Source organism: Salvelinus alpinus, chromosome 5 (genome assembly GCF_045679555.1).
Source record: "Salvelinus alpinus chromosome 5, SLU_Salpinus.1, whole genome shotgun sequence".
Classification (NCBI taxonomy): domain Eukaryota; kingdom Metazoa; phylum Chordata; class Actinopteri; order Salmoniformes; family Salmonidae; genus Salvelinus; species Salvelinus alpinus.
In genome coordinates this window covers 33,803,553-33,828,154 of record NC_092090.1, presented here as the reverse complement: position 1 = coordinate 33,828,154, position 24,602 = coordinate 33,803,553, and the positions used below count along the sequence as shown (strand labels likewise).

At 47.8% G+C, this 24,602-nt stretch overlaps 1 protein-coding gene across 2 annotated transcripts in view; it reads right to left on the bottom strand.

Annotated features, from left to right (window-relative positions):
- LOC139575970 (protein ENTREP2-like) overlaps positions 1 to 24,602 on the bottom strand; it is a 164,121-nt gene that overhangs the window by 35,406 nt on the left and 104,113 nt on the right. For both annotated transcript variants that reach the window (XM_071401498.1, XM_071401497.1), the window contains exons 3-4: positions 9,112 to 9,222; positions 2,537 to 2,668 (exon numbers count right to left, since the gene is read on the bottom strand). In XM_071401498.1, the coding sequence (XP_071257599.1) occupies positions 2,537 to 2,668; positions 9,112 to 9,222 (243 nt within the window). The remainder of the gene's footprint in view (positions 1 to 2,536; positions 2,669 to 9,111; positions 9,223 to 24,602) is intronic.

Sequence of the window (24,602 nt, the reverse complement as noted above, 5' to 3'; positions counted from 1 at the left end):
ATATAATCTCCAGAGATCATGAACTGAGCGAACTGGCAAAGCCAAGCTGACAAACCATGCAATTAATATGACTAAGAGCTATGTGTGGATTAGAAGACAAATGCGGTTGCCATTCTCAGTTTCCTGTTCTACTCATCTGAGCCTATAAGTTTCCACTTGTGTTTTACATTGTCTGTGTATCAGCTAAGCTCCCACGACTTGTTATTCATTACACCGAGATATACCAGTACAGAGTAGGAGAATATTTCAGCTTGAAGAAGTTCGGAGGATCAAGTTATATGGATAACATAACGCCGTTCAACTGACGACCGAAGTCAGCCTGCAGGCGCCTGGCCCGCCACAAGGAGTCACTAGAGCGCGATGAGTCAAGTAATGTCCTCCCGGCCAAACCTTCCCCTAACCCGGACGAAGCTGGGCCAATTGTGCGTCGCCCTATGGGACTCCCGGTCACGGCTGGTTGTGACACAACCTGGGAACGAACCCGGGTCGATGCAGTGCCTTAGACCGCCGCGTCCACGTATTTCCTGTATTTTATTGGATTGAGAATCATTGAAAAATTTACAGGTGAAAACACTTCTCTTGTAATTAAAGCTCTGCCTTTTCCTACCAAGGAAAATTAGGAAAACTGGCCACAATGCAGGACATATAGGTCTGAACACAGGCATTTGGGCTATGGCAACACACTGTAAATCATATCTTTATAAACAAAAAATACAACTACATATTATTGTTCCATTTTCATGGATTTTGGGCGATCCTAAAACACAGACAGCACATTTGTGTTGTAGCTGTGTTGTATACATCTGCCTTGCAGATGTGAGAAGAAATATTACTTGTGTGTGTTTTCCCTGGCGACTAACATTTGCATATTGACATGGTAAATCATGTCAGGGTACCAACTGTAATAATACCTTGAAGGAAGCTGTTAATAAGGTGTTCATACAGAGTTGAACCTCCCTGAACACAACAGCCCTGCCTGCGTACCTGGAGCCAGGCTGGGGTCAGGCTGGGGTCAGTAGCTCCACTGCCAAGGTTACACACCCCGCCTTCACTCAGGAATCCACAAATTAACTGAATCCTCGTTCCACACTCATTACTCATTGCTTTAGGCAATGACAGGCTAAAATTCAGGAAGAGGAACATGTGATTTGAAGCACTGTGAATGAAACTGTCACGACTTACGCCGAAGTCAGTTCCTCTCCTTGTTCGGGCGGTGTTCGGCGGTCGACGTCACCGGTCTTCTAGCCATCGCCGATCCACCTTTCATTTTCCATTTGTTTTGTCTTGTTTTCCCACACACCTGGTTTTCATTCCCTCATTACTTGTCATGTATTTAACCCTCTGTTCCCCCCATGTCTGTGTGTGAAATTGTTTGTTGTAAAGTGCTTGTGCACTCTGACTGGTTCGCAACGGGTTATTTTGTACCCATATTTTGTTGTTCTGGGTGCCGTTGGTTTTGCATATTAAACTGCTCCGGTTATTAACCAGTTCTGCTCTCCTGCGCCTGACTTCCCTGCAGCCAGTCACGCACCCCTTACAGAAACCAATACCTCTGGAGTATAAGTATTACAATATCTATTGGGACATGAACCTATTTTGGTTTTTACAGAAAAAAACGTTTCTGTTTTTTACACGTTCTGGTTTGAAATGGGTAGTTAACTGTGAACTACATTGATACGCCAAAGTGGTGACATACATTCTACGCATGTAACTGACTTGTAAAGTATAATTTTTCAATCTAGGCTGTGTATTGGAGGGACGTTTCGAGGCAGACAGCAGCAGTATTACTTAATATTAATATCTAGACAGAGGATAATGGAGAGCCATGATGGCCATTGCTTTATGTGACATCTGACATAACTCACCCTATCTGACTTCCTTAGCACATAATACAGTTTTATAGTGTCCATTCTGACATCTTTTTAATGCTCTATGATCATGATGACTAACAGGGTTGGATCTGTCCTCTTTCATACCCATGCTTCATTTTAAAGGGACTTTTATTTAGTTATCAATGTCTTATAATCAATCAGTGGCATGAAATGAAAGCATTGGAACACTGTAATCCAATAAAGATGCAGCTGCATATAGATCACCATGCCGACAGAAGGCTTTTCAGTTTATATAATCTCCAGAGATCATGAACTGAGCGAACTGGCAAAGCCAAGCTGACAAACCATGCAATTAATATGACTAAGAGCTATGTGTGGATTAGAAGACAAATGCGGTTGCCATTCTCAGTTTCCTGTTCTACTCATCTGAGCCTATAAGTTTCCACTTGTGTTTTACATTGTCTGTGTATCAGCTAAGCTCCCACGACTTGTTATTCATTACACCGAGATATACCAGTACAGAGTAGGAGAATATTTCAGCTTGAAGAAGTTCGGAGGATCAAGTTATATGGATAACATAACATAATGGGAATCCTTTCCTTAGAACAAGGCTATAGAGTACACATCAAAGAAGAAATGGTGTAACATACCTGTCTAGTCACACACATGCACATGCACACACACACTCTCACACTTTCACCCACCTTGAGGTGTTGGCGTATGGTGTCGCAGTCGCTCAGTGGGTTCAGTTTGAGCGTCTCTCCTAGGTTGTTGCAGCTGGAGCTCTGGTGCTGCAGTTCACAGCACACACACACACCGTCACTGTCAAACTTTATCTGAGGGGGAGAAAGGACAGGGGTAAGTAAAGGGGCTATTGGATATCAGTGAGAACTCACTGTACTCTTTCCCACACTTGATAATGTTACAACACACCCTAGTGCTGTGTCTCCTCTTCCGCCATTTGCATAAAGCAGAATCTTAATGCTTCTCTATGATGGAGATCAGACTTGCACCTCTGTCTCTGCCCGCTCTGATACTTTCCTTGCCGGAATACACTCTTAAAACAAAAGGTGCTATCTAGAACTTAAAAGGGTTCTTTGGCTGTCCCCATAGGAGAACCTTTTGTAGAACCCTTTTTGGTTCCAGGTAGAACCCTTTTGGGTTCCATGTAGTACCATTTCCATAGAGGGTTCTACATGGAACCAAAAAGCGTTCTCCCTGGAACCAAAAAGGGTTCTCCTATGGGAACAGCCAAAGAACCCTTTTTTATAACGTGACAGAGGAATCTACAGTGCAGGAGGATTACATAACACAGTGAGTTGTAAGGCAGAGTTAACAGGGGGAGGATCTTGAGGTGCTGCTACAACTACTAACTATGTGACCCAGATTGTAAGGAGGCGGGACGTGAACCTACCCATCATGGGTTAATTGCATGGGGGAGTGAAGTCCATTAATATTTCAGTCATAGCGGGGTATGTATGGTCTCCAAGGAGCCGTGTACAGTAGTAAAGGGAACTGGGGAGAGGCATTTAGTCTCGTATGCTAATCACTCAGTCAGCAGTAGTGATGTCCTGCTGGTGAAAATGACAGATCTCTGGACCATTGTTCTAGCCTGGCTCTATACTCAACACACTATGAGGAACGCAAGCTCTACAGGGCAAAATCTCTCTCTCTCTCTCTCTCTCTCGCTCTCTCACCCTCCTGCTCTCTCTCCTTCTCTCTCACTCTCTCTCTCTCACATTGTGGAGATCCTTGGAGGAAGTAGACTCATGTGTGTTGATGCATGTGTGTTGATGTTGATGCACTCGTTCTCCTGCTCTCTCACTCGTTCTCCTGCTCTGTCTCCTTCTCCCTCACTCTCTCTCTCCTGCTCTCTCACTCTCTCTCTCTCACATTGTGGAGATCCTTGGAGGAAGTAGACTCATGTGTGTTGATGCATGTGTGTTGATGTTGATGCACTCGTTCTCCTGCTCTCTCACTCGTTCTCCTGCTCTGTCTCCTGCTCCCTCACTCTCACCCTCCTGCTCTCTCTCCTGTTCTCTCACTCTCTCTCACACACACTGTGGAGATCCTTGGAGGAAGTAGACTCATGTGTGTTGATGCATGATGTGGTGTACATGTTTGCATGTTCCTCATGCCCCAGCAGACCAGACGGCACACAGGGGGTCTTGCAGTATGTCAGTGCCATATGAATGAACAATTAGATTAGAATATCTAAGTCTGCAGAGCAGCACAGCCATTGCAGTGTTGTTTTCATTTTGATAATCTATTCATGCATTGTTTTCATTTAATGGTGCAGTGTATGACAAGCTCTCTATTTCTGCAGATTTCTATGTTTTGGGTGTGAAACGGCGCGTGAAACAGTGATTTGAACGTCTGATGTCACTAGACACAACCAGAGCGGTAATCTTCCAGCCTTAGCCACATGAGCACTCCACATAGGACCCATCATGCATTTCACCAGCCCATCCAAGATAGGCTTGATGAGACAAGTGGTTTGTCATTAGCCCAGAGAACCACCACCACTAACGGAGCAAGCCTTTCAGTTCACACACACAATGAGAACACTCTGCTGGTTCCTGCTTCCCATTCCAGAAGCAGTGAAAAATCTATTTCCACAGACAAAAACTGCATAAAAGTGGTTGATCCTTTCCCAAAAAATGTGGGACGCCCTCTAAACTAGTTATGCCTTCTGAACAGATTATGCACCTCGCCTGAGCCAAATGCATGCTCAGGGAATGCTACTGTTTGTCCTCGCCATACACTGGAACTCTATCAGGTAGGCCAGCAGTCCTGACGGGGATTTTAGTGTACATCATGTGCAGGGCACTAGTGATGCCTGTCACATCCTCCCCCCTCCCTCCTTCCTCCATCACGTTCAGATTCAGAAAACCTCAATGTCCTCAATGGTGCAACTCATTTTGCAGCAATCACAATACATACAGGTTGAATCCCATATTTAAAAACAATAACATCAGAATAGCAAAGGATATTTACAAAGAAGTCGGACGGATAGACAGGCTCCCTGAGAAAGAAGTCTGGTTCTCCTCCGCTCTGCAGATCATTCCTCTTCACAGAACCTCCCTTCTACGGGCCCCAACACATTACATCACAACTCGTGTCACCCGTCCCCTAGTGTTGATGACGGGTGTAAAACATCTTGACAAACGTCTTGAGATGTAATGCCACGCCAAGCTACATTGGGCACTCATAAAACAAGGGCTTTAATGTCAACTTCCTGGAAGTGATTCAAGGAGAGGGCTTAGGCAGTGTGTCACAGGGAGGGGAGTAGTGCTATGCTAAAACTGATGACACACTCTCTGTGTGTCCAGGTCCAGTAAACCATTACATCACTCCGGCAACAATACCATTTACAAAGATAGGTTTCAAATTGAGTCAACAGCTCAGTATGACATTCATGGACTTCTAATGTATACATTATTTTGATTTATTTACTATGCAAGATGGAGGCAGTTGACATTGATGTTGATGGTGATGAAATAGCCCTGTCGGATGGACAGGTGAATTACAGCTAACTGGAGAAAGGTCAACTCAGGAGCCTGGATGGAATAATAGATAGTCCTTACTTAGTCACGCTCCCTTATTACTGCATAAGGAATGGAAATTAATTCAATAAAGCCTAGCAGTGTTTATGTATCCACTGCAAAGCCTGCAAACAATGCCAGAGTGTTTAATTGATTAGACCAACTAAATTAGAATTCCCATGTGATTAATGTGGCTAGAATAGCAGATCCTCAGTGTAATTACCAACAGCAGTCATGTGAGGAGAACCATCCTCAGTTTAACTACTATGATGATTCGCTTTCCTCTTATCCTTTCTGCTTGACAGATGTGTGTTATTTCCAATGTTCTAAAATTATAAGAATTAAAACATTCGTTTTTTGCAAAGAGATGGTTTGAATCAATAAAATTAGAGTCTAGTTGTCGTTGCCTCCCCTGCTACTGGGTCTGTCTGTGTTACTAGGTCTGTCTGTGCTACTGGGTCTGTCTGTGCTACTGGGTATGTCTGTGTTACTAGGTCTGTCTGTGCTACTGGGTCTGTCTGTGCTACTGGGTCTGTCTGTGTTACTAGGTCTGTCTGTGCTACTGGGTCTGTCTGTGCTACTGGGTCTGTCTGTGTTACTAGGTCCGTCTGTGCTACTGGGTCTGTCTGTGCTACTGGGTATGTCTGTGTTACTAGGTCTGTCTGTGCTACTGGGTCTGTCTGTGCTACTGGGTCTGTCTGTGTTACTAGGTCTGTCTGTGCTACTGGGTCTGTCTGTGCTACTGGGTATGGCTGTGTTACTAGGTCTGTCTGTGCTACTGGGTCTGTCTGTGCTACTGGGTCTGTCTGTGCTACTGGGTCTGTCTGTGCTACTAGGTCTGTCTGTGCTACTGGGTCTGTCTGTGCTACTGGGTCTGTCTGTGCTACTGGGTCTGTCTGTGCTACTGGGTCTGTCTGTGCTATTTGGTCTGTCTGTGCTAATGTGTCTGTCTGAGCTACTGTGTCTGTCTGTGCTACTGGGTCTGTATGTGTTACTAGGTCTGTATGTGTTACTAGGTCTGTATGTGTTACTAGGTCTGTATGTGTTACTGGGTCTGTCTGTGCTATTTGGTCTGTCTGTGCTAATGTGTCTGTCTGAGCTACTGTGTCTGTCTGTGCTACTGGGTCTGTCTGTGCTACTATGTCTGTCTGTGTTACTATGTCTGTCTGTGCTACTGGGTCTGTATGTGTTACTAGGTATGTCTGTGTTATTAGGTCTGTCTGTGCTACTGGGTCTGTCTGTGCTATTTGGTCTGTCTGTGCTAATGTGTCTGTCTGAGCTACTGTGTCTGTCTGTGCTACTGGGTCTGTCTGTGCTACTATGTCTGTCTGTGTTACTAGGTCTGTCTGTGCTACTGGGTCTGTCTGTGCTACTAGGTATGTCTGTGCTACTGGGTCTGTCTGTGTTACTAGGTCTGTCTGTGCTACTAGGTATGTCTGTGTTACTAGGTCTGTCTGTGCTACTGACTGTCTGTGCTACTGGGTCTGTCTGTGCTACTAGGTCTGTCTGTGCTACTGGGTCTGTATGTGCTACTAGGTCTGTCTGTGCTACTAGGTCTGTCTGTGCTACTGGGTCTGTCTGTGTTACTAGGTCTGTCTGTACTACTAGGTATGTCTGTGTTACTAGGTCTGTCTGTGCTACTGGGTCTGTCTGTGCTACTGGGTCTGTCTGTGCTACTGGGTCTGTCTGTGCTACTGGGTCTGTCTGTGCTTCTGGGTCTGTCTGTGCTTCTGGGTCTGTCTGTGTTACTGGGTCTGTCTGTGCTACTGGGTCTGTCTGTGCTACTGGGTCTCTCTGCTACTGGGTCTCTCTGCTACTGGGTCTGTCTGTGTTACTGGGTCTGTCTGTGTTACTGGGTCTGTCTGTGCTACTCGGTCTGTCTGTGCTACTGGGTCTGTCTGTGCTACTGGGTCTGTCTCTGCTACTGGGTCTGTCTGTGCTACTGGGTCTCTCTGCTACTGGGTCTGTCTGTGCTACTGGGTCTCTCTGCTACTGGGTCTGTCTGTGCTACTGGGTCTGTCTGTGCTACTGGGTCTGTCTGTGTTACTAGGTCTGTCTGTACTACTAGGTATGTCTGTGTTACTAGGTCTGTCTGTGCTACTGGGTCTGTCTGTGCTACTGGGCCTGTCTGTGCTACTGGGTCTGTCTGTGCTACTGGGTCTGTCTGTGCTTCTGGGTCTGTCTGTGCTTCTGGGTCTGTCTGTGTTACTGGGTCTGTCTGTGCTACTGGGTCTGTCTGTGCTACTGGGTCTCTCTGCTACTGGGTCTCTCTGCTACTGGGTCTGTCTGTGTTACTGGGTCTGTCTGTGTTACTGGGTCTGTCTGTGCTACTGGGTCTGTCTGTGCTACTGGGTCTGTCTGTGCTACTGGGTCTGTCTCTGCTACTGGGTCTGTCTGTGCTACTGGGTCTCTCTGCTACTGGGTCTGTCTGTGCTACTGGGTCTCTCTGCTACTGGGTCTGTCTGTGCTACTGGGTCTCTCTGCTACTCGGTCTGTCTGTGCTACTGGGTCTCTCTGCTACTGGGTCTGTCTGTGCTACTGGGTCTCTCTGCTACTGGGTCTGTCTGTGCTACTGGGTCTGTGTGTGCTACAGGGTCTGTCTGTGCTACTGGGTCTGTCTGTGCTACTGGGTCTCTCTGTGCTACTGGGTCTGTCTGTGCTACTGGGTCTGTCTGTGCTACTGGGTCTCTCTGTGCTTGGTGCTGGGGCAGACTGAAGCCGGGGAGAGAGATGGTAGAATGGGGCCGTATTCTGGTGAAGGGAATGCAGGATATCCTGTGGAGCCGACTACAGTGCTGATACAACCCCACACAACACAGTGGTCACAGAACAGAATAGGTAGGCTAGGGGCTTGAGCTGTTGTTCTGCTATAAATAATCCCTTCATAGCCATCCATCCATTCAGCACACACAATACACAGTATACAAGCACACTGCGCTACTCAGAGCTGGAGCCATGTAGAGAAGTACGGTATTCAAATATTTGTTTTAATTTTGAATCCCCAAAAAGCTATTCATTATTTATAGCTTATTAAACACTAATTAAACAAGTCCAGAATTTATGGATTTCAGTATTTTCTTTTACAGAGAAACCCCTTTTAGAGAACTTTGAGAGCTGTGATTTTCTATGGCTCTAACAGCATAGTTGTTCTAGGAACTTTACTCTTGTCATGAGTCTATGGATTCATGTAATCTATACTAGTATGAGGTATGCAACTCCTTCCCCAGCCTGATCCTGACACATATGTTGTGCCACGCCATCTGAAAACGGGAAGCTCTGTGAATTTGACACAGGAACAGAAATGAAACCTGCCGCAGACGGCAGACAAATTGAAAGCGCTCTCTCCCCAGACGGAGGATTATTATGTTTTTCTTAATAATTAAACTATGAGCTCCAGTGGGTAATCAGACAGACAAACGGCACTGAGCCCTACTATTAAGAAGGACGTAGGCGTGGCTGGTGTTAATATTTATTTTTACTGTGAGCTGGGCGGGTGGGGCGGTGCTCTGCACACTGATTCAACTGGTGTGTGAGACTGACAGATCCCAGACAGGCTAGGGCCTTTCAACACCAGGTGCCACAACTCCTTCATATGAACAGGGGCCCCACCACATCCACTGGCCCCTGTTAAGATGGAAGAGATAGGGAACCAGTACTGGCCTGTGTAGATGGGAGAGATAGGGCACATGCAGGGGGGACAGAGGGGGTAGATGGGCAGGGCACTGGTCTCTCACCAGCTGACAGTCCTCCAGAGAGTTGACCAACTGAGCGTTCTGGCAGGACAGGATGGAGCCAGCCAGGTTGAGCATCACACACACCGCCGACAGCAGCATGAAGAAGGTGATCTGTGGAGAGACAGAGTAGAGATGTTGAGATTTAGAGAGCAACAGTAGACCAACACAATACAGCCATAACATCATGTCCTCTAGGAAATGTACAGGCATTCACCAGTTGATTTAATTTTCATGTTGTCTTGTGGTAGGCAGAAATGTGTTTTTTTATGCATGGTTACAGTGAGAGGGAAGGCTTCACCAATCAATATTGACTGATTGACTGATTACAATGAGTAATAAGGGGGAGGAAAAGGCAGCAGATGATCACAGAAATCAATAACCCTTTTTCTCAAACTAATTAAGTCCATCTAAGATAACCTTAATCTAACCCATGGATAACCCATCTGCTCAGAGGTTAAGAGCACAAACAACACGCATAACATATTGACATTTGACAGACCAACTCTTTACATTGCTCCTAGTAACACTGTCCCTTACAGTTACAGGACTGTCCTTGACACCCGTATATATTTTCTCACAATGCCTTTCGTATCTACTGTCACCTGAAGACCTAAAGCCCTGATGACGGATGGTCAGGTTGAGGAACCAATCTCCTCCTAATTCCTCAGCCCAACTCCAATCAACACTACTGCTTCCCTACAGCCTGATAGATCTCTTCTGTGGCAATTTCCCCCCTCTCTGCACTGTCACCAGAGTAGCTACCTCCATGTTCCCCCTCTAGTCTCCCATTAAAAACAATTCTCTTTATTTTATAGCTGACAGTCCCAGGAAATACATCCTGTGAGGAGAAATAGAGTGAACATTTGGGCTCCTTTAAATCACAGTTCAAGTGTAATAGAATGGGTTTAAAGCCGTCAGAGGCCTCTGCCAGTAGATTACAAGGCAGAGCCGGGTCCTGTATATCAGGCCTGGACTTCGTCCACACATACTGTAGCCTGTTTGATTTACAGCCCCGGTCCTGGTCCTGGTACTGCACCTGATGGAACATTAACCCAGACGGGAGGGCCAGGAGGGAGGGGAGGGACACAGGGGACACCAGCTCAGCCTGGGGGTGGGAGGGAAGTGGGAGGGGAGGACAAGACACATGTACTGAGAAAGAGGTTGAAAAACAGACACACATACAGATGGAGAGGAGAAGGAGCGAGGGAACGAAGGAGGAACAGAGGGAGAGATGGGGTAAACAGATGGAGAGATACTTTTAAATGCTTTTCACCATGCCAGGAAATTGTAGGATTGAAAGGTTGATCGGTACGGTTCGATGGAGGTAGACCACTATATCAGAGGAGAAACACACTACCCCAGGCATTATTCCCTGGCTGTGTGCCCTTGGAGGAAATGCCCGGGGTACAATAACACACAGGATGACACTGGCATGACACTGACAGTAACTGGTTGTCAGTAGAAATATGACTACATCCAACCAACTCCATGTCTTTTCAATAAGAACCATGACATAATAGCCAATAAGGGGTTGAGACGGCTAGAGAGATGGTGGTTTCAGTTGGACTTTAAGACTCCGGTCTTTAAGACTCAATTCAGCTGCTACAAATCTATTAATTTAAACTAAAACATGAGGGACAGAGAAAACTGTTTGAAAGGAAGAGTTAGATCAGAAGATCAGAGAAATAACATGTATTGAATATTTGTGTGTCCATGGGGTGGTTTCCCAGACACAGACCAAGCCAAATCTGGGAAAAGTATTTTGGAAAGGTGTTTTTTTGGTCCAGGACTAGGCTTAATTTGTGTCCTGGAAACTGCTCCTATATGCATATGTGTACTCTCTGCCCCTGTATGTATATGTGTACTCTCTGCGCCTGTATGTATACGTCTACTCTCTGCACCTGTATGTATACGTCTACTCTCTGCCCCTGTATGTATACGTGTACTCTCTGCCCTTGTATGTATATGTGTACTCTCTGCCACTGTATGTATACGTCTACTCTCTGCCCTTGTATGTATATGTGTACACTCTGCCCCTGTATGTATATGTCTACTCTCTGCCCCTGTATGTATATGTGTACTCTCTGCCCCTGTATGTATACCTGTACTCTCTGCCCCTGTATGTATATGTGTACTCTCAGCCCCTGTATGTATACGTCTACTCTCTGCCCCTGTATGTATATGTGTACTCTCTGCCCCTGTATGTATATGTGTACTCTCTGCCCCTGTATGTATATGTGTACTCTCTGCCCCTGTATGTATACGTCTACTCTCTGCCCCTGTATGTATATGTCTACTCTCTGCACCTGTATGTATACGTGTACTCTCTGCCCCTGTATGTATATGTGTACTCTCTGCCCCTGTATGTATACGTCTACTCTCTGCCCCTGTATGTATATGTGTACTCTCTGCCCCTGTATGTATACGTGTACTCTCTGCCCCTGTACGTAAACGTCTACTCTCTGCCCCTGTACGTATACATGTACTCTCTGCCCCTGTATGTATTTGTGTACTCTCTGCCCATGTATGTATACGTGTACTCTCTGCCCCTGTATGTATACGCATACTCTCTGCCCTTGTATGTATACGTGTACTCTCTGCCCCTGTATATATACGTGTACTCTCATGCGCTTTTCATTTCTAGCTAGAAATGTGCATGAGGGTGTTTAAACACGGATCATAAAGTGCACCTGTATTTCCATGTTGATATGTTAATTAACCTTGGATTGTCACATCACTGAATGTGTGTGTGTCTGTGTTACTAAACTAAACTGCCATATGGTAAGAAAAGACAGACTGCTTTAGATGTTGACCTTCAGAGAGACTGTGCCGGTCAACATCTTCAGAGTACAACACTTCTTCCCATGCTTCAAATGTCTCATCACTGACGTTAAAGGAAACAAGCAGGAAGCTGAGAACTTTGTGTAAAAACATATTATTAGCTTGACTGAGAATAGAACGAGGCTATGACAATGACCATTTTGTAAGGCAGAGATTGAGCAGAGGGACCGTTCCTCCAACATCAGTCGTAAAACGCCTATTAATGGGCACCTCTGAGTGTTCGCCTCATCGCCAGCTGAGCACAACCAATCAAATGAACTGCTCAATCTCACCAGGTTTTCTGCTGCTCTCTCTGTGGCAATTCCCACTGGGGGGAAATGCCCCATAGTGTGAGGTAGATTTCCATAAAACAATCATATATTTACACAATCATACTAAATATGTTGTTACAATGTGTGTTTACCGTTTAGATTGTGGTGGAACTCACAAATTCCCTTTCAATATTAAATCAGACTCTGCAGGGATGTTCTGACAAGACATCACAGGTCCAATCTGAGACGAGCAAAACCAGCATTCTATTCTATGTTATTCTATTTGTTTTCATTCGTTTCTGTTCATTTATTTTCCGTCTTTGTTTCCATTATCTTCCTTTTTATTGCTTTCCATAAATTGGATTCAGCACCAATGAGAAGGCAGACAGGTAAGTGTCTGCAGTAAATCTCATTAATAGCTGAGTTTATCGTCTGTGCCTTATAGCGAACCTGACTGAATGGCTGTTCTTTTAGAGTCATATTTCACCAACGCATACCTGTCTCCTGGGCTAATGAAAATGTGTGGCTCCACACTGGCTCTGTGTTCTAATTACCATTTGGGATCACATTGCACTGTTTAACAGACACTCATTAATTACCGTCCGCCACCATGCCCCCAGCATGACAAACAGACTGATTGACAGACTGACAGACACTGCTAGGGCATGCCATCAGAGTTAGGGTCAATACCATTTTTTATTCAGTCAATTCAGGAAGTACACTGACATTCTAATTCAGTTTACTTCCTGGAGCCCAACTCTGCATGCCACTGAGGGACTGAGGAGATTTACACCGCGTGTCACAGTCACCATTTAACACTCGCCAGGATGCCAATATATCCCCACCATTTTGTTTTCTGATCAGTGGACAGGGGATGGAAAACACACAAGGCCCAGGCATAGACTTTTTCCATCAGGGCGCTAATCATTCATACATACAGTCATTTCCCTCATGTGTAGTATGGTACTGTATGAGGACCCATGCATAGTATGGTATGACCACCCACAGGGACGTGTGCAGTTGAAATATGACAGGAAGTTTGAGTCAGTCAGACCAGTCACACAGATGCAGAATGAGGGAACGATGAGAAGACTGTCTGCAAGCTGCAGAGACATGCAACGAGCTGTAGGTCTAACCAACTTTAACCATGGAACAAGAACTAAATAAAATACATCAAATATTCTTTATAATACAACATTTTTAGTTTTGTACAAATATGCAGTATGCCTACACTTCCTTAATTAACCAATAGACATCTAGTGTGTGGAGGGTTGAGGAGAGCCGTCAGACAGTAGAACTGGGATATTTCTTTTAAAGCTTTTGAAAACTGAAGGGTGCTTAGAGAGGACAGCTTTGACTTCACTGGCTAGGACATACATGTTGCTGGTAAAGCTGCACGTAGAATGGCTCTAATTTGGACAAAGATCGCTAATATCTTTCCACTTTACAACTCTCCTCATCCGTCTATGACGCAAACCGAAAAACAAAACCATAAATCTGGTTTATAATCTGTTTATTTGCAGAGTAATGAGTCTTTGGTCTAGATTGCTGTTGTTGTCATCCCCTGAATGGTGTTGAAAGCCTAACGGCCCCATACAGCCCCTCGTCAGCCTATAGCAGTGTCCAGCTCTGTCCAGCTCTGTCAAATGTAACATGATAATTGCAGTGTTGACGGAGCATTAGCATTCCATGGGGACACGTCTGTCTCTGACCCCAGTAACACGTCTGTCTCTGACCCCAGTAACACGTCTGTCTCTGACCCCAGTAACACGTCTGTCTCTGACTCCAGTAACACTGCAGCCCACCAGGCCTGACTGCCTCTGACCCCAGTAACACTGCAGCCCACCAGACCTGTCTGTCTCTGACCCCAGTAACACTGCAACCCACCAGACCTGTCTGTCTCTGACCCCAGTAACACTGCAGCCCACCAGACCTGACTGTCTCTGACCCCAGTAACACTGCAGCCCACCAGACCTGTCTGTCTCTGACCCCAGTAACACTGCAACCCACCAGACCTGTCTGTCTCTGACCCCAGTAACACTGCAGCCCACCAGACCTGACTGTCTCTGACCCCAGTAACACTGCAGCCCACCAGGCCTGACTGTCTCTGACCCCAGTAACACTGCAGCCCACCAGACCTGTCTGTCTCTGACCCCAGTAACACTGCAGCCCACCAGGCCTGACTGTCTCTGACCCCAGTAACACTGCAACCCACCAGACCTGACTGTCTCTGACCCCAGTAACACTGCAGCCCACCAGGCCTGACTGTCTCTGACCCCAGTAACACTGCAGCCCACCAGACCTGACTGTCTCTGACCCCAGTAACACTGCAGCCCACCAGGCCTGACTGTCTCTGACCCCAGTAACACTGCAGCCCACCAGACCTGTCTGTCTCTGACCCCAGTAACACTGCAGCCCACCAGACCTGCCTGTCTCTGACCCCAGTAACACTGCAGCCCACCAGGCCTGACTGTCTCTGTCCCCAGTAACACTGCAGCCCACCAGACCTGTCTGTCTCTGTCCCCAGTAACACTGCAGCCCACCAGGCCTGACTGTCTCTGACCCCAGTAACACTGCAGCCCACCAGACCTGTCTGTCTCTGACCCCAGTAACACTGCAGCCCACCAGACCTGTCTGTCTCTGACCCCAGTAACACTGCAGCCCACCAAGCCTGTCTGTCTCTGACCCCAGTAACACTGCAGCCCACCAGACCTGACTGTCTCTGACCCCAGTAACACTGCAGCCCACCAAGCCTGTCTGTCTCTGACCCCAGTAACACTGCAGCCCACCAGACCTGTCTGTCTCTGACCCCAGTAACACTGCAGCCCACCAGGCCTGTCTGTCTCTGACCCCAGTAACACTGCAGCCCATCAGGCCTGTCTGTCTCTGACCCCAGTAACACTGCAGCCCACCAAGCCTGTCTGTCTCTGACCCCAGTAACACTGCAGCCCACCAAGCCTGTCTGTCTCTGACCCCAGTAACACTGCAGCCCACCAAGCCTGACTGTCTCTGACCCCAGTAACACTGCAGCCCACCAAGCCTGTCTGTCTCTGACCCCAGTAACACTGCAGCCCACCAGGCCTGTCTGTCTCTGTCCCCAGTAACACTGCAGCCCACCAGGCCTGTCTGTCTCTGACCCCAGTAACACTGCAGCCCACCAGGCCTGTCTGTCTCTGACCCCAGTAACACTGCAGCCCACCAGACCTGCCTGTCTCTGTCCCCAGTAACACTGCAGCCCACCAGACCTGTCTGTCTCTGTCCCCAGTAACACTGCAGCCCACCAGGCCTGACTGTCTCTGACCCCAGTAACACTGCAGCCCACCAGACCTGACTGTCTCTGACCCCAGTAACACTGCAGCCCACCAGGCCTGTCTGTCTCTGACCCCAGTAACACTGCAGCCCACCAGACCTGTCTGTCTCTGACCCCAGTAACACTGCAGCCCACCAGACCTGTCTGTCTCTGACCGCAGTAACACTGCAGCCCACCAGGCCTGACTGCCTCTGACCCCAGTAACACTGCAGCCCACCAGACCTGTCTGTCTCTGACCCCAGTAACACTGCAGCCCACCAGACCTGTCTGTCTCTGACCCCAGTAACACTGCAGCCCACCAGACCTGTCTGTCTCTGACCCCAGTAACACTGCAGCCCACCAGACCTGTCTGTCTCTGTCCCCAGTAACACTGCAGCCCACCAGGCCTGTCTGTCTCTGACCCCAGTAACACTGCAGCCCATCAGGCCTGTCTGTCTCTGACCCCAGTAACACTGCAGCCCACCAAGCCTGTCTGTCTCTGACCCCAGTAACACTGCAGCCCACCAAGCCTGTCTGTCTCTGACCCCAGTAACACTGCAGCCCACCAAGCCTGACTGTCTCTGACCCCAGTAACACTGCAGCCCACCAGGCCTGTCTGTCTCTGACCCCAGTAACACTGCAGCCCACCAGGCCTGTCTGTCTCTGTCCCCAGTAACACTGCAGCCCACCAGGCCTGTCTGTCTCTGACCCCAGTAACACTGCAGCCCACCAGGCCTGTCTGTCTCTGACCCCAGTAACACTGCAGCCCACCAGACCTGTCTGTCTCTGTCCCCAGTAACACTGCAGCCCACCAGACCTGTCTGTCTCTGACCCCAGTAACACTGCAGCCCACCAGGCCTGACTGCCTCTGACCCCAGTAACACTGCAGCCCACCAGGCCTGACTGCCTCTGACCCCAGTAACACTGCAGCCCACCAGGCCTGTCTGTCTCTGACCCCAGTAACACTGCAGCCCACCAGACCTGTCTGTCTCTGACCCCAGTAACACTGCAGCCCACCAGACCTGTCTGTCTCTGACCGCAGTAACACTGCAGCCCACCAGGCCTGACTGCCTCTGACCCCAGTAACACTGCAGCCCACCAGACCTGTCTGTCTCTGACCCCAGTAACACTGCAGCCCACCAGACCTGTCTGTCTCTGACCCCAGTAACACTGCAGCCCACCAGACCTGTCTGTCTCTGACCCCAGTAACACTGCAGCCCACCAGACCTGACTGCCTCTGACCCCAGTAACACTGCAGCCCACCAGACCTGTCTGTCTCTGACCCCAGTAACACTGCAGCCCACCAGACCTGACTGTCTCTGACCCCAGTAACACTGCAGCCCACCAGACCTGTCTGTCTCTGACCCCAGTAACACTACAGCCCACCAGGCCTGACTGCCTCTGACCCCAGTAACACTGCAGCCCACCAGGCCTGACTGCCTCTGACCCCAGTAACACTGCAGCCCACCAGGCCTGACTGCCTCTGACCCCAGTAACACTGCAGCCCACCAGGCCTGTCTGTCTCTGACCCCAGTAACACTGCAGCCCACCAGACCTGTCTGTCTCTGACCCCAGTAACACTGCAGCCCACCAGACCTGTCTGTCTCTGACCGCAGTAACACTGCAGCCCACCAGGCCTGACTGCCTCTGACCCCAGTAACACTGCAGCCCACCAGACCTGTCTGTCTCTGACCCCAGTAACACTGCAGCCCACCAGACCTGTCTGTCTCTGACCCCAGTAACACTGCAGCCCACCAGACCTGTCTGTCTCTTACCCCAGTAACACTGCAGCCCACCTGGCCTGACTGCCTCTGACCCCAGTAACACTGCAGCCCACCAGACCTGTCTGTCTCTGACCCCAGTAACACTGCAGCCCACCAGACCTGTCTGTCTCTGACCCCAGTAACACTGCAGCCCACCAGGCCTGACTGCCTCTGACCCCAGTAACACTGCAGCCCACCTGGCCTGACTGCCTCTGACCCCAGTAACACTGCAGCCCACCTGGCCTGACTGCCTCTGACCCCAGTAACACTGCAGCCCACCAGACCTGTCTGTCTCTGACCCCAGTAACACTGCAGCCCACCAGACCTGTCTGTCTCTGACCCCAGTAACACTGCAGCCCACCAGACCTGTCTGTCTCTGACCCCAGTAACACTGCAGCCCACCAGACCTGTCTGTCTCTGACCCCAGTAACACTGCAGCCCACCAGACCTGTCTGTCTCTGACCCCAGTAACACTGCAGCCCACCAGGCCTGACTGCCTCTGTCCACCACTGCACTGCAGCCCACCAGGCCTGACTGCCTCTGTCCACCACTGCACTGCAGACCGACAAGCTCATTAGCCACAGAGAGATTGCCATACAGGCACAGGGGCACTGCTGCTACCAACTATATAATGCAGAACATTACCCTTGAAAGATGCAATCTTGGAAAATGAGAAATATGCATGTGTAGTAGAGGGATAGAGGATGCTCTAGTCTACCCAAAGGCAGCTGCTTGTGTCCCTCTGTGTGTATGAGTGCAGAGCCAGGCGTAGAGCCAGGCTGTGGGACAGGCATAGAGGCCCAGTCTAAACAGTGTCCTGCTCCCCTACAGACGGCCTGGGATGTCCTTCCCCCTGACCCTTGACCTGAGGGAGGGGGTTTATGGGAAGGTAAATAAACCAGAAAAGGCACACATTGTAAAAACAATTCCCTCTAACTGGGGGTTAACCTCTAGAATGACAACCTGTTGACACGTGCTCGTGCCATGGCCTGTTAGGGTGGGACTCCTGGGGACTGGAAGCCTGGAGACTGGAGAGATGAGGTGGGGGTTCTGGAGAGTTTTGTCGGAGCCGGATGGAGCCATGTTAGACCGAGGTGGAGGTATAGGAGCACAGCTCTCTGAGTCCTCTGCTCTGCAGCACAAATTAGTATTTAGTCTGCAGCACCGCTGCGACAAGACATCATTTATTTTCAATTATCTCAGCCGAGAGAGAGATTGGAGAAATGTTGTGTTCTTCCTCTTCCTCTAACAAGCCTTGTGATTGTGTTTGCTGCCAACACATCTATTCTGTGTGTCTCTGCAGGGCTGCTAAACTCTGTCCAGCAGGGCTTTCACCTCTCAGCCAGACACACATTGATTTCCCAACTCACTCTGTACATAACTAACTTCACACTCCACTTTTCTTCTTTTTAGCCTGTTTAGAGAACTACTAACATAGTAGAGTATATTGGGTTTGTATTACAATAACCCCAGAGGGTAAGAAAAGCAACATTCGCAGCATGCACTATAGAGTCTTTAATCAGGCAAAGAAAACATTGTGTATTTTTCATATTTTCTTTCCACCGTTTCTGCACTATCACCCCTGTTGACTTGATAAATAGTGGAGTCTGAGGGTTAAGGATGGATTTATGGCGGTCCGGTTAGCAGGAAGCCCAGGGCGACAGCAGCTGGTTACAATATCACAGGGCAAAACAGGGAGGGAGTAACCCTTTCCGTCCTGCCTCCCCTTCCAAGCCCTCCATCTCCTAGCCCTCCCCTGGCTGTAAGATATGCATGCTCACAGCCATATTGAGTTACCCCGGGTGGCCGTGCATGTTTGTACTCCATCACCATGAATATGATCAGAGCCTGCCGTGAGGCCAGGCGCAGTCGGTCCATCTCATCCAAACAAACCCTGGTGGTGTTGTTACAAACCCTCAACAGGCAGGCAGGCAGGCTAACCATGGAGAACTGACTGACTGGGAGTCAATCTGAACCAGGCATAATGGATTCCACAGACCCTCATCCCTCAGGGGCAAATGTTTAAACCATGCGAATAGGAGATCACTTACACGTTCCTTCATTAACTGGAGAGGCTGTGGATCCTGATGAGGGTCCCAGTAACTGAGATCTATCAGAGTCGACTGGGAGTGAAAATGCTTTCTGTTAGATGGCGACCGCGTCCATCACGGAGGCAGCGTGAATTCAGAGTGACCCGTCTGTCAGTCTGCATATCTGCTAGGGCTGATAAGAGGCCTCAGGGAGGACAGTAGAGAAATACAACAGCCAAACACCCTCTATAGGATCAGACCTCATTGAGCTATAATGGCACCAGACCAGGCTGCACATTTCACCCCTCCCATATGTTCCCCTCCCACAGTATGTTTCTAACAGTAACACCGTGCCCTGCTACCACACAGTCTGGAGGGGTCACAGCAGAATAGAAGTCAATTGCGGCATTAATCAACACCTGTTCTATCAATCCATATCCACAAATTTCCAATGAATCTTAGAATAGAATATAATGGAACAGAGCTAACTAGGAAGCATTAGAGAGATAATGAAGGTCGGGCCAGAGAGGAGCAGCCCAGGTGATGAGTCCACAGACAGACACACAGCTGTGGAGACAGGGTAGTAGAGTAGTGTGGTATATGCTATGTTGACTGCCCAGGGTAACTGGCCCATAGGAGGAGCACATCGTCTGAGCCACCCTAAAGATCCATTGTTTGAAGCGAAATTGAGGGCCACAATACAGCCCAGGGGGGTCACCATGTGATTAGCCTCCACTTTTCAACATTTAATCAGTTCCTGACCTCTATCAGCTAAAACAAGGAGGCCCAGCCCATGCCCCCGCTGAGGAGGACGTAATGAGTTTGGGCTGTAATGGCTCCGTCTCCCTGCAGGTACAAACCTCTGGTGACAGGGGGAGAGAGAGAGAGGGAAAGAGACTGCAAGAAACTCATGAGGAGAGTCAGAAGTCATGTCCTTGTGAGACATAGGGTGTGTGTAATCAGAGCCGGGCGGCCCTATACGCTCACTACGCAACTTGCGTAGGGCCCCACAATTACGCAAGGGCACCGCTTCCCCCTCGTGTCAAAGCGGGTGTCAATGTTTACAACTTCGATGAGAGGATTAAGCGGAACTATCCTTCTGGTCATAAAAAATATATATATAAAAACACCATGAGAGTAAATTGCGGGAACAGCAATCAGGCAAACTTGTGTTCTCTCCTCTCCAAGTTTGATGTCAGCAAATAACAGTAACGTTAAGTTGATGTGCTAGCTTGCAGTCATCTTAGAGGACTGCAAGCTAGATAAGCAGATTGTGAGTGACAAGATTCTGGAAGCAATAGTGACTTAAGTAAGAGACTCAAAGTGCTTCTCCATTATCTTGGACTGTACACCTGACATTGGTCACCAGGGCTAAATGTCCATTATTCTGAGAAGCGTGGCTTTAAAGGGAAAGCCAGAGATCACAGAGCACTTCCTCGGCTTTGTGAAGGTTGAGGTTACAACAGGCTTGAATCTGTCCACTGTCATCTTAGATGAGCTGAACGAGCTGAAGATTCCATTTGAAGATTGCAGAGGGCAAGCTTATGATAATGGGGCCAACATGAAGGGCAAGCACCAAGGAGTACAAGCCAGACTGCTCAAAAAATATCCCAGAGCTGTGTTCGTCCCATGTGGAGCACATACTCTAAACCTTGTCATTGCAGATGCTGCCAAATCTTCAAAATATGCAGTTGTTTTTTTTTGGGCATGTGCAAAAGCTCTTCACCTTCTTTTCAGCTGGCACACAAAGATGGAGTGTTTTGAAGAAACACATGAACATAACTGTGAATTCATGGAGTGACACAAAATGGGAGAGTAGGCTTCAAAGTGTTCATGCAATCAGGTATCAGGCTTCTGAGGTTCGGGAGGCATTACTGGAAGCCAGACAGATGATCAACGATCCTGTGGCCAAAGTGGAGGCACAAGCACTTGCAGAGGAAGTTGGGTCCTACCGCTTCTTGATTTGCTGTGTCGTATGGTGTGAGATATTGACAATGACAAACAAGGTGAACAAGCTCCTCCAATCCGCCTCAATGCAGTTGAATATCGCACTGAATTTAATCTCAAATGCAAAGGCCTCCCCCATTACATACCGGGAAACTGGATTCTCTGAGGCCCAGACAACAACCAAAAGCATTTGTGAAGAAATTAATGTGGAGGCTGTTCTGAAAGAGAAGAGACTGAGAAACAACAAGAGGCATTTCAGCTACGAGGCTCCTGATGCACCAGTGACTGATGCACTGAAAAACTTTGAAGTCAACTACTTCAACATTGTGGTGGACTCTGCTGTGACATCCATGGATGAGAGATTTGAAACACTCAACCAGGTGAAAACCAAATATAGAGTGCTGCTGAACTTCAGCACTGCCTCTCAGATGTCCAGTGAATCTTTAAAGGCTCACTGGATGGACGTTGAATACACTCTTAACCTTCAGAGATGATCGTGACATCAGTGGAATGGATCTGGCACACGAGATTCAGAATTGACCTGATCTGCCATCAGATAAGATGACTGCCTTTGAGCTGCTTTCCTTTCTCTGTGAGAAAAACCTGGAGGAACTCTATATGTCACGATGGTTGTTAGAATCAATGGACCAAGGCGCAGCATGCGTAGAGTTCCACATGTTTAATAAATGAAACTCACCAAAACAATACAGAACAAAACGAACGTGAAGCTATGCAGTGCTCACAAGCAACAATACATAAACAAGATCCCACAAAAACCCAGTGGGAAAAGGCTGCCTAAATATGATCCCCAATCAGAGACAACGATAGACAGCTGCCTCTGATTGGGGAACCATACCAGGCCAACATAGAAATAACAAAACTAGAATGCCCACCCTAGTCACACCCCGACCTAACCAACATAGAGAATAAAAGGCTCTCTATGGTCAGGGCGTGACACTATCCTAACCTTTGGATAGCCCTAAGAATTCCAGTCACCCTACCAGTAACAGTAGCATCGTCAGGAGCTTTTCAAAATGAAAGCTCATCAAAAGTCACCTGAGGTCTTCCATGTCACAGGAACGTTTGAGTGGTCTGGCCATCATGAGCATAAATCATGACATGGGGAAACACATGTCCTATGATGACATCATTGATGATTTTGCGTCAAGAAAGTGCAGAAGAGGAGTATTTTGATGGTAATATTTGAATTCAAACATTCAAATGTTTACACACTTAGTAATATTTCAGAGTGTATGGCAGAAGTGCATTTATGTAAATAACTGCTTAACTATGTGACATACTTTCTCAATTTCTTCCAGACATTCCAGATGTCCATGCTGATGCTGAAAATGCCCAGGCTGTAGAGGGAACCAAAGTTAATCACACAGCTGTATAGGTTTTATTTTACTATTTTAAAGACATATAGCTGCAGCCATATCCTATAGGCTTATGTTTACATTGTATAGACAAAGCGAATTGCATAATATTGTGAGTACTGGACTACTTACCAGGCAGCAGAGCCAAAGCTCAGTGTTATATTTGATTATTTTCTACATTTTATATTTTCTACAATTTCTTATTTATGTTAATGTTAATATTCACTTATTTTAAGATTCTATCAAAAATATTATATTCAATAAATAGTGTTTGTATATAGCTCATTCTGTTCTGTATATGTCTACTTATTCTTTGACTGACAGATGGAGCAAACTGTTTTAAAGGAGGCAGGATTGTAGTGGGAGCATTGGGGTGTCAGGTGTGACTGTGTGGTGATGGCAAATGGTTTACATGGCTCACGGGTCAGGTAGGAGGGCCCCCTAGCAGAATTTTGCAGGTAGGAGGGCCCCAGGGAGGTCAGGACCGGCTCTGGGTGTAATCCCAATGCACCAGTAAAAAGTGTTGTCTATTTCAAACTGCTGCTTCAGTACAGAGAAAGACAGCGAGAGGCCTATTAGTGTTACTACTTGTGCTTGTGTTGATACCATCTCCTCCAGTCAGAGACATCTCTGCTTCAGTCTGAAGGGCACAGTCAGATGATGTTGGGGAACAGATCGGTTTCGCTCTTTGGAGAGCATCATCACGAAAACACTGGCGGGTGACAATAGCAGGATAATATTCTATGATGGCCGCCGAGAATTGCTATGGCAGCACGGATCATCACAGTCTTGCCTAATAAACCATCAGATAAGGAAGCTAATTCATATTCTAATGAATATGGATCCACAGTCCCTGCTCTGGAGGGCTCTAGGGGAGGACATCATTCATCAGCCTTATCTATCTCAGAGAGAGAGAGAGCTGGAGAAACACTGATCCATACATTATCCTGCACCAAGTGCCTTCATCTCTTGTTCTCTCTGTCGTCCCTGTGTTTTTGATGCACAGAGTGTGTATGCGATAGAGAGGGGGAGATAGAGAGACAGTAGAGGAGGGCGAGGGGGTTGGGAGACTGGGAGAGAGGTGTTTGAGTGACTGGGATGAGAGAGAGTTTTCTGATTGTTTATTTCACTTGTGTTTATTATCTATTCCACTTTCTTTGGCAATGTAAACATGTTTCCCATGCAAATGAAGCCCTTTGAATTGAATTGAGAGAGAGATAGAGTGTGGGAGAGATGTCCTTGAGTCTGTCTGAGAGAAGCAACAGGATATTCTGTCCTAAACTCACTCAGCTGTATAGCCTAGTTCTTATTCCCACGCTGCCTCCTCATCTTCATCATCATCTCTCTGGTAAATTACCAAGTCTCTCTCTCTCGCAGAGCTCTGCAACAACAGCAAGAGCCACATTGTTTACACAGGCCTTTGTTTTTCGAGGTCAGCTGCAGCATATTCTACTGGGAGAAGAGTTCATTAGTAATATCCAGTCAAGGGTGTGTGTGTGTGTGTGTGAGAGAGAGAGAGAGACAGAGAGACACTGAGAGAGAGAGAGAGAGAGAGAGAGAGAGAATGGAGAGAGAGAGAGAGAGAGAGAGAGAAAGGAGAGAGAGACGGGGAGGCACTGTGATGGCAGTTTGGTTGAGGGCCAGGGATAGCAGGCAGGCGAAACAGAAACTGCAGTCCTTTCAAATGTCTCAGCTGAGTTACCTCACTCTCCTGCCTGGACTCTGACTCAGCAAATGAACAGAGCTGGAACCGGTGTGCAAAGCTGTTTGTCGGTGTCTGGAGAACAAGAGCCTGTTCCCCTGGTGTCACCTACTTGAACCAGTGACTGATAATGTAGCCTCGCAGGAGGTGGTACACTCTTAAAAATAAAAGTTCTTCAGAGCGATGCCATAGGGCTCGTGTCAAACTCATTCCAGGGCCGAGTGTCTGCGGGTTTTCGCTCCTCCCTTGAACTTAATTGATGAATTAAGGTCACTGATTAGTAAGGAGCTCC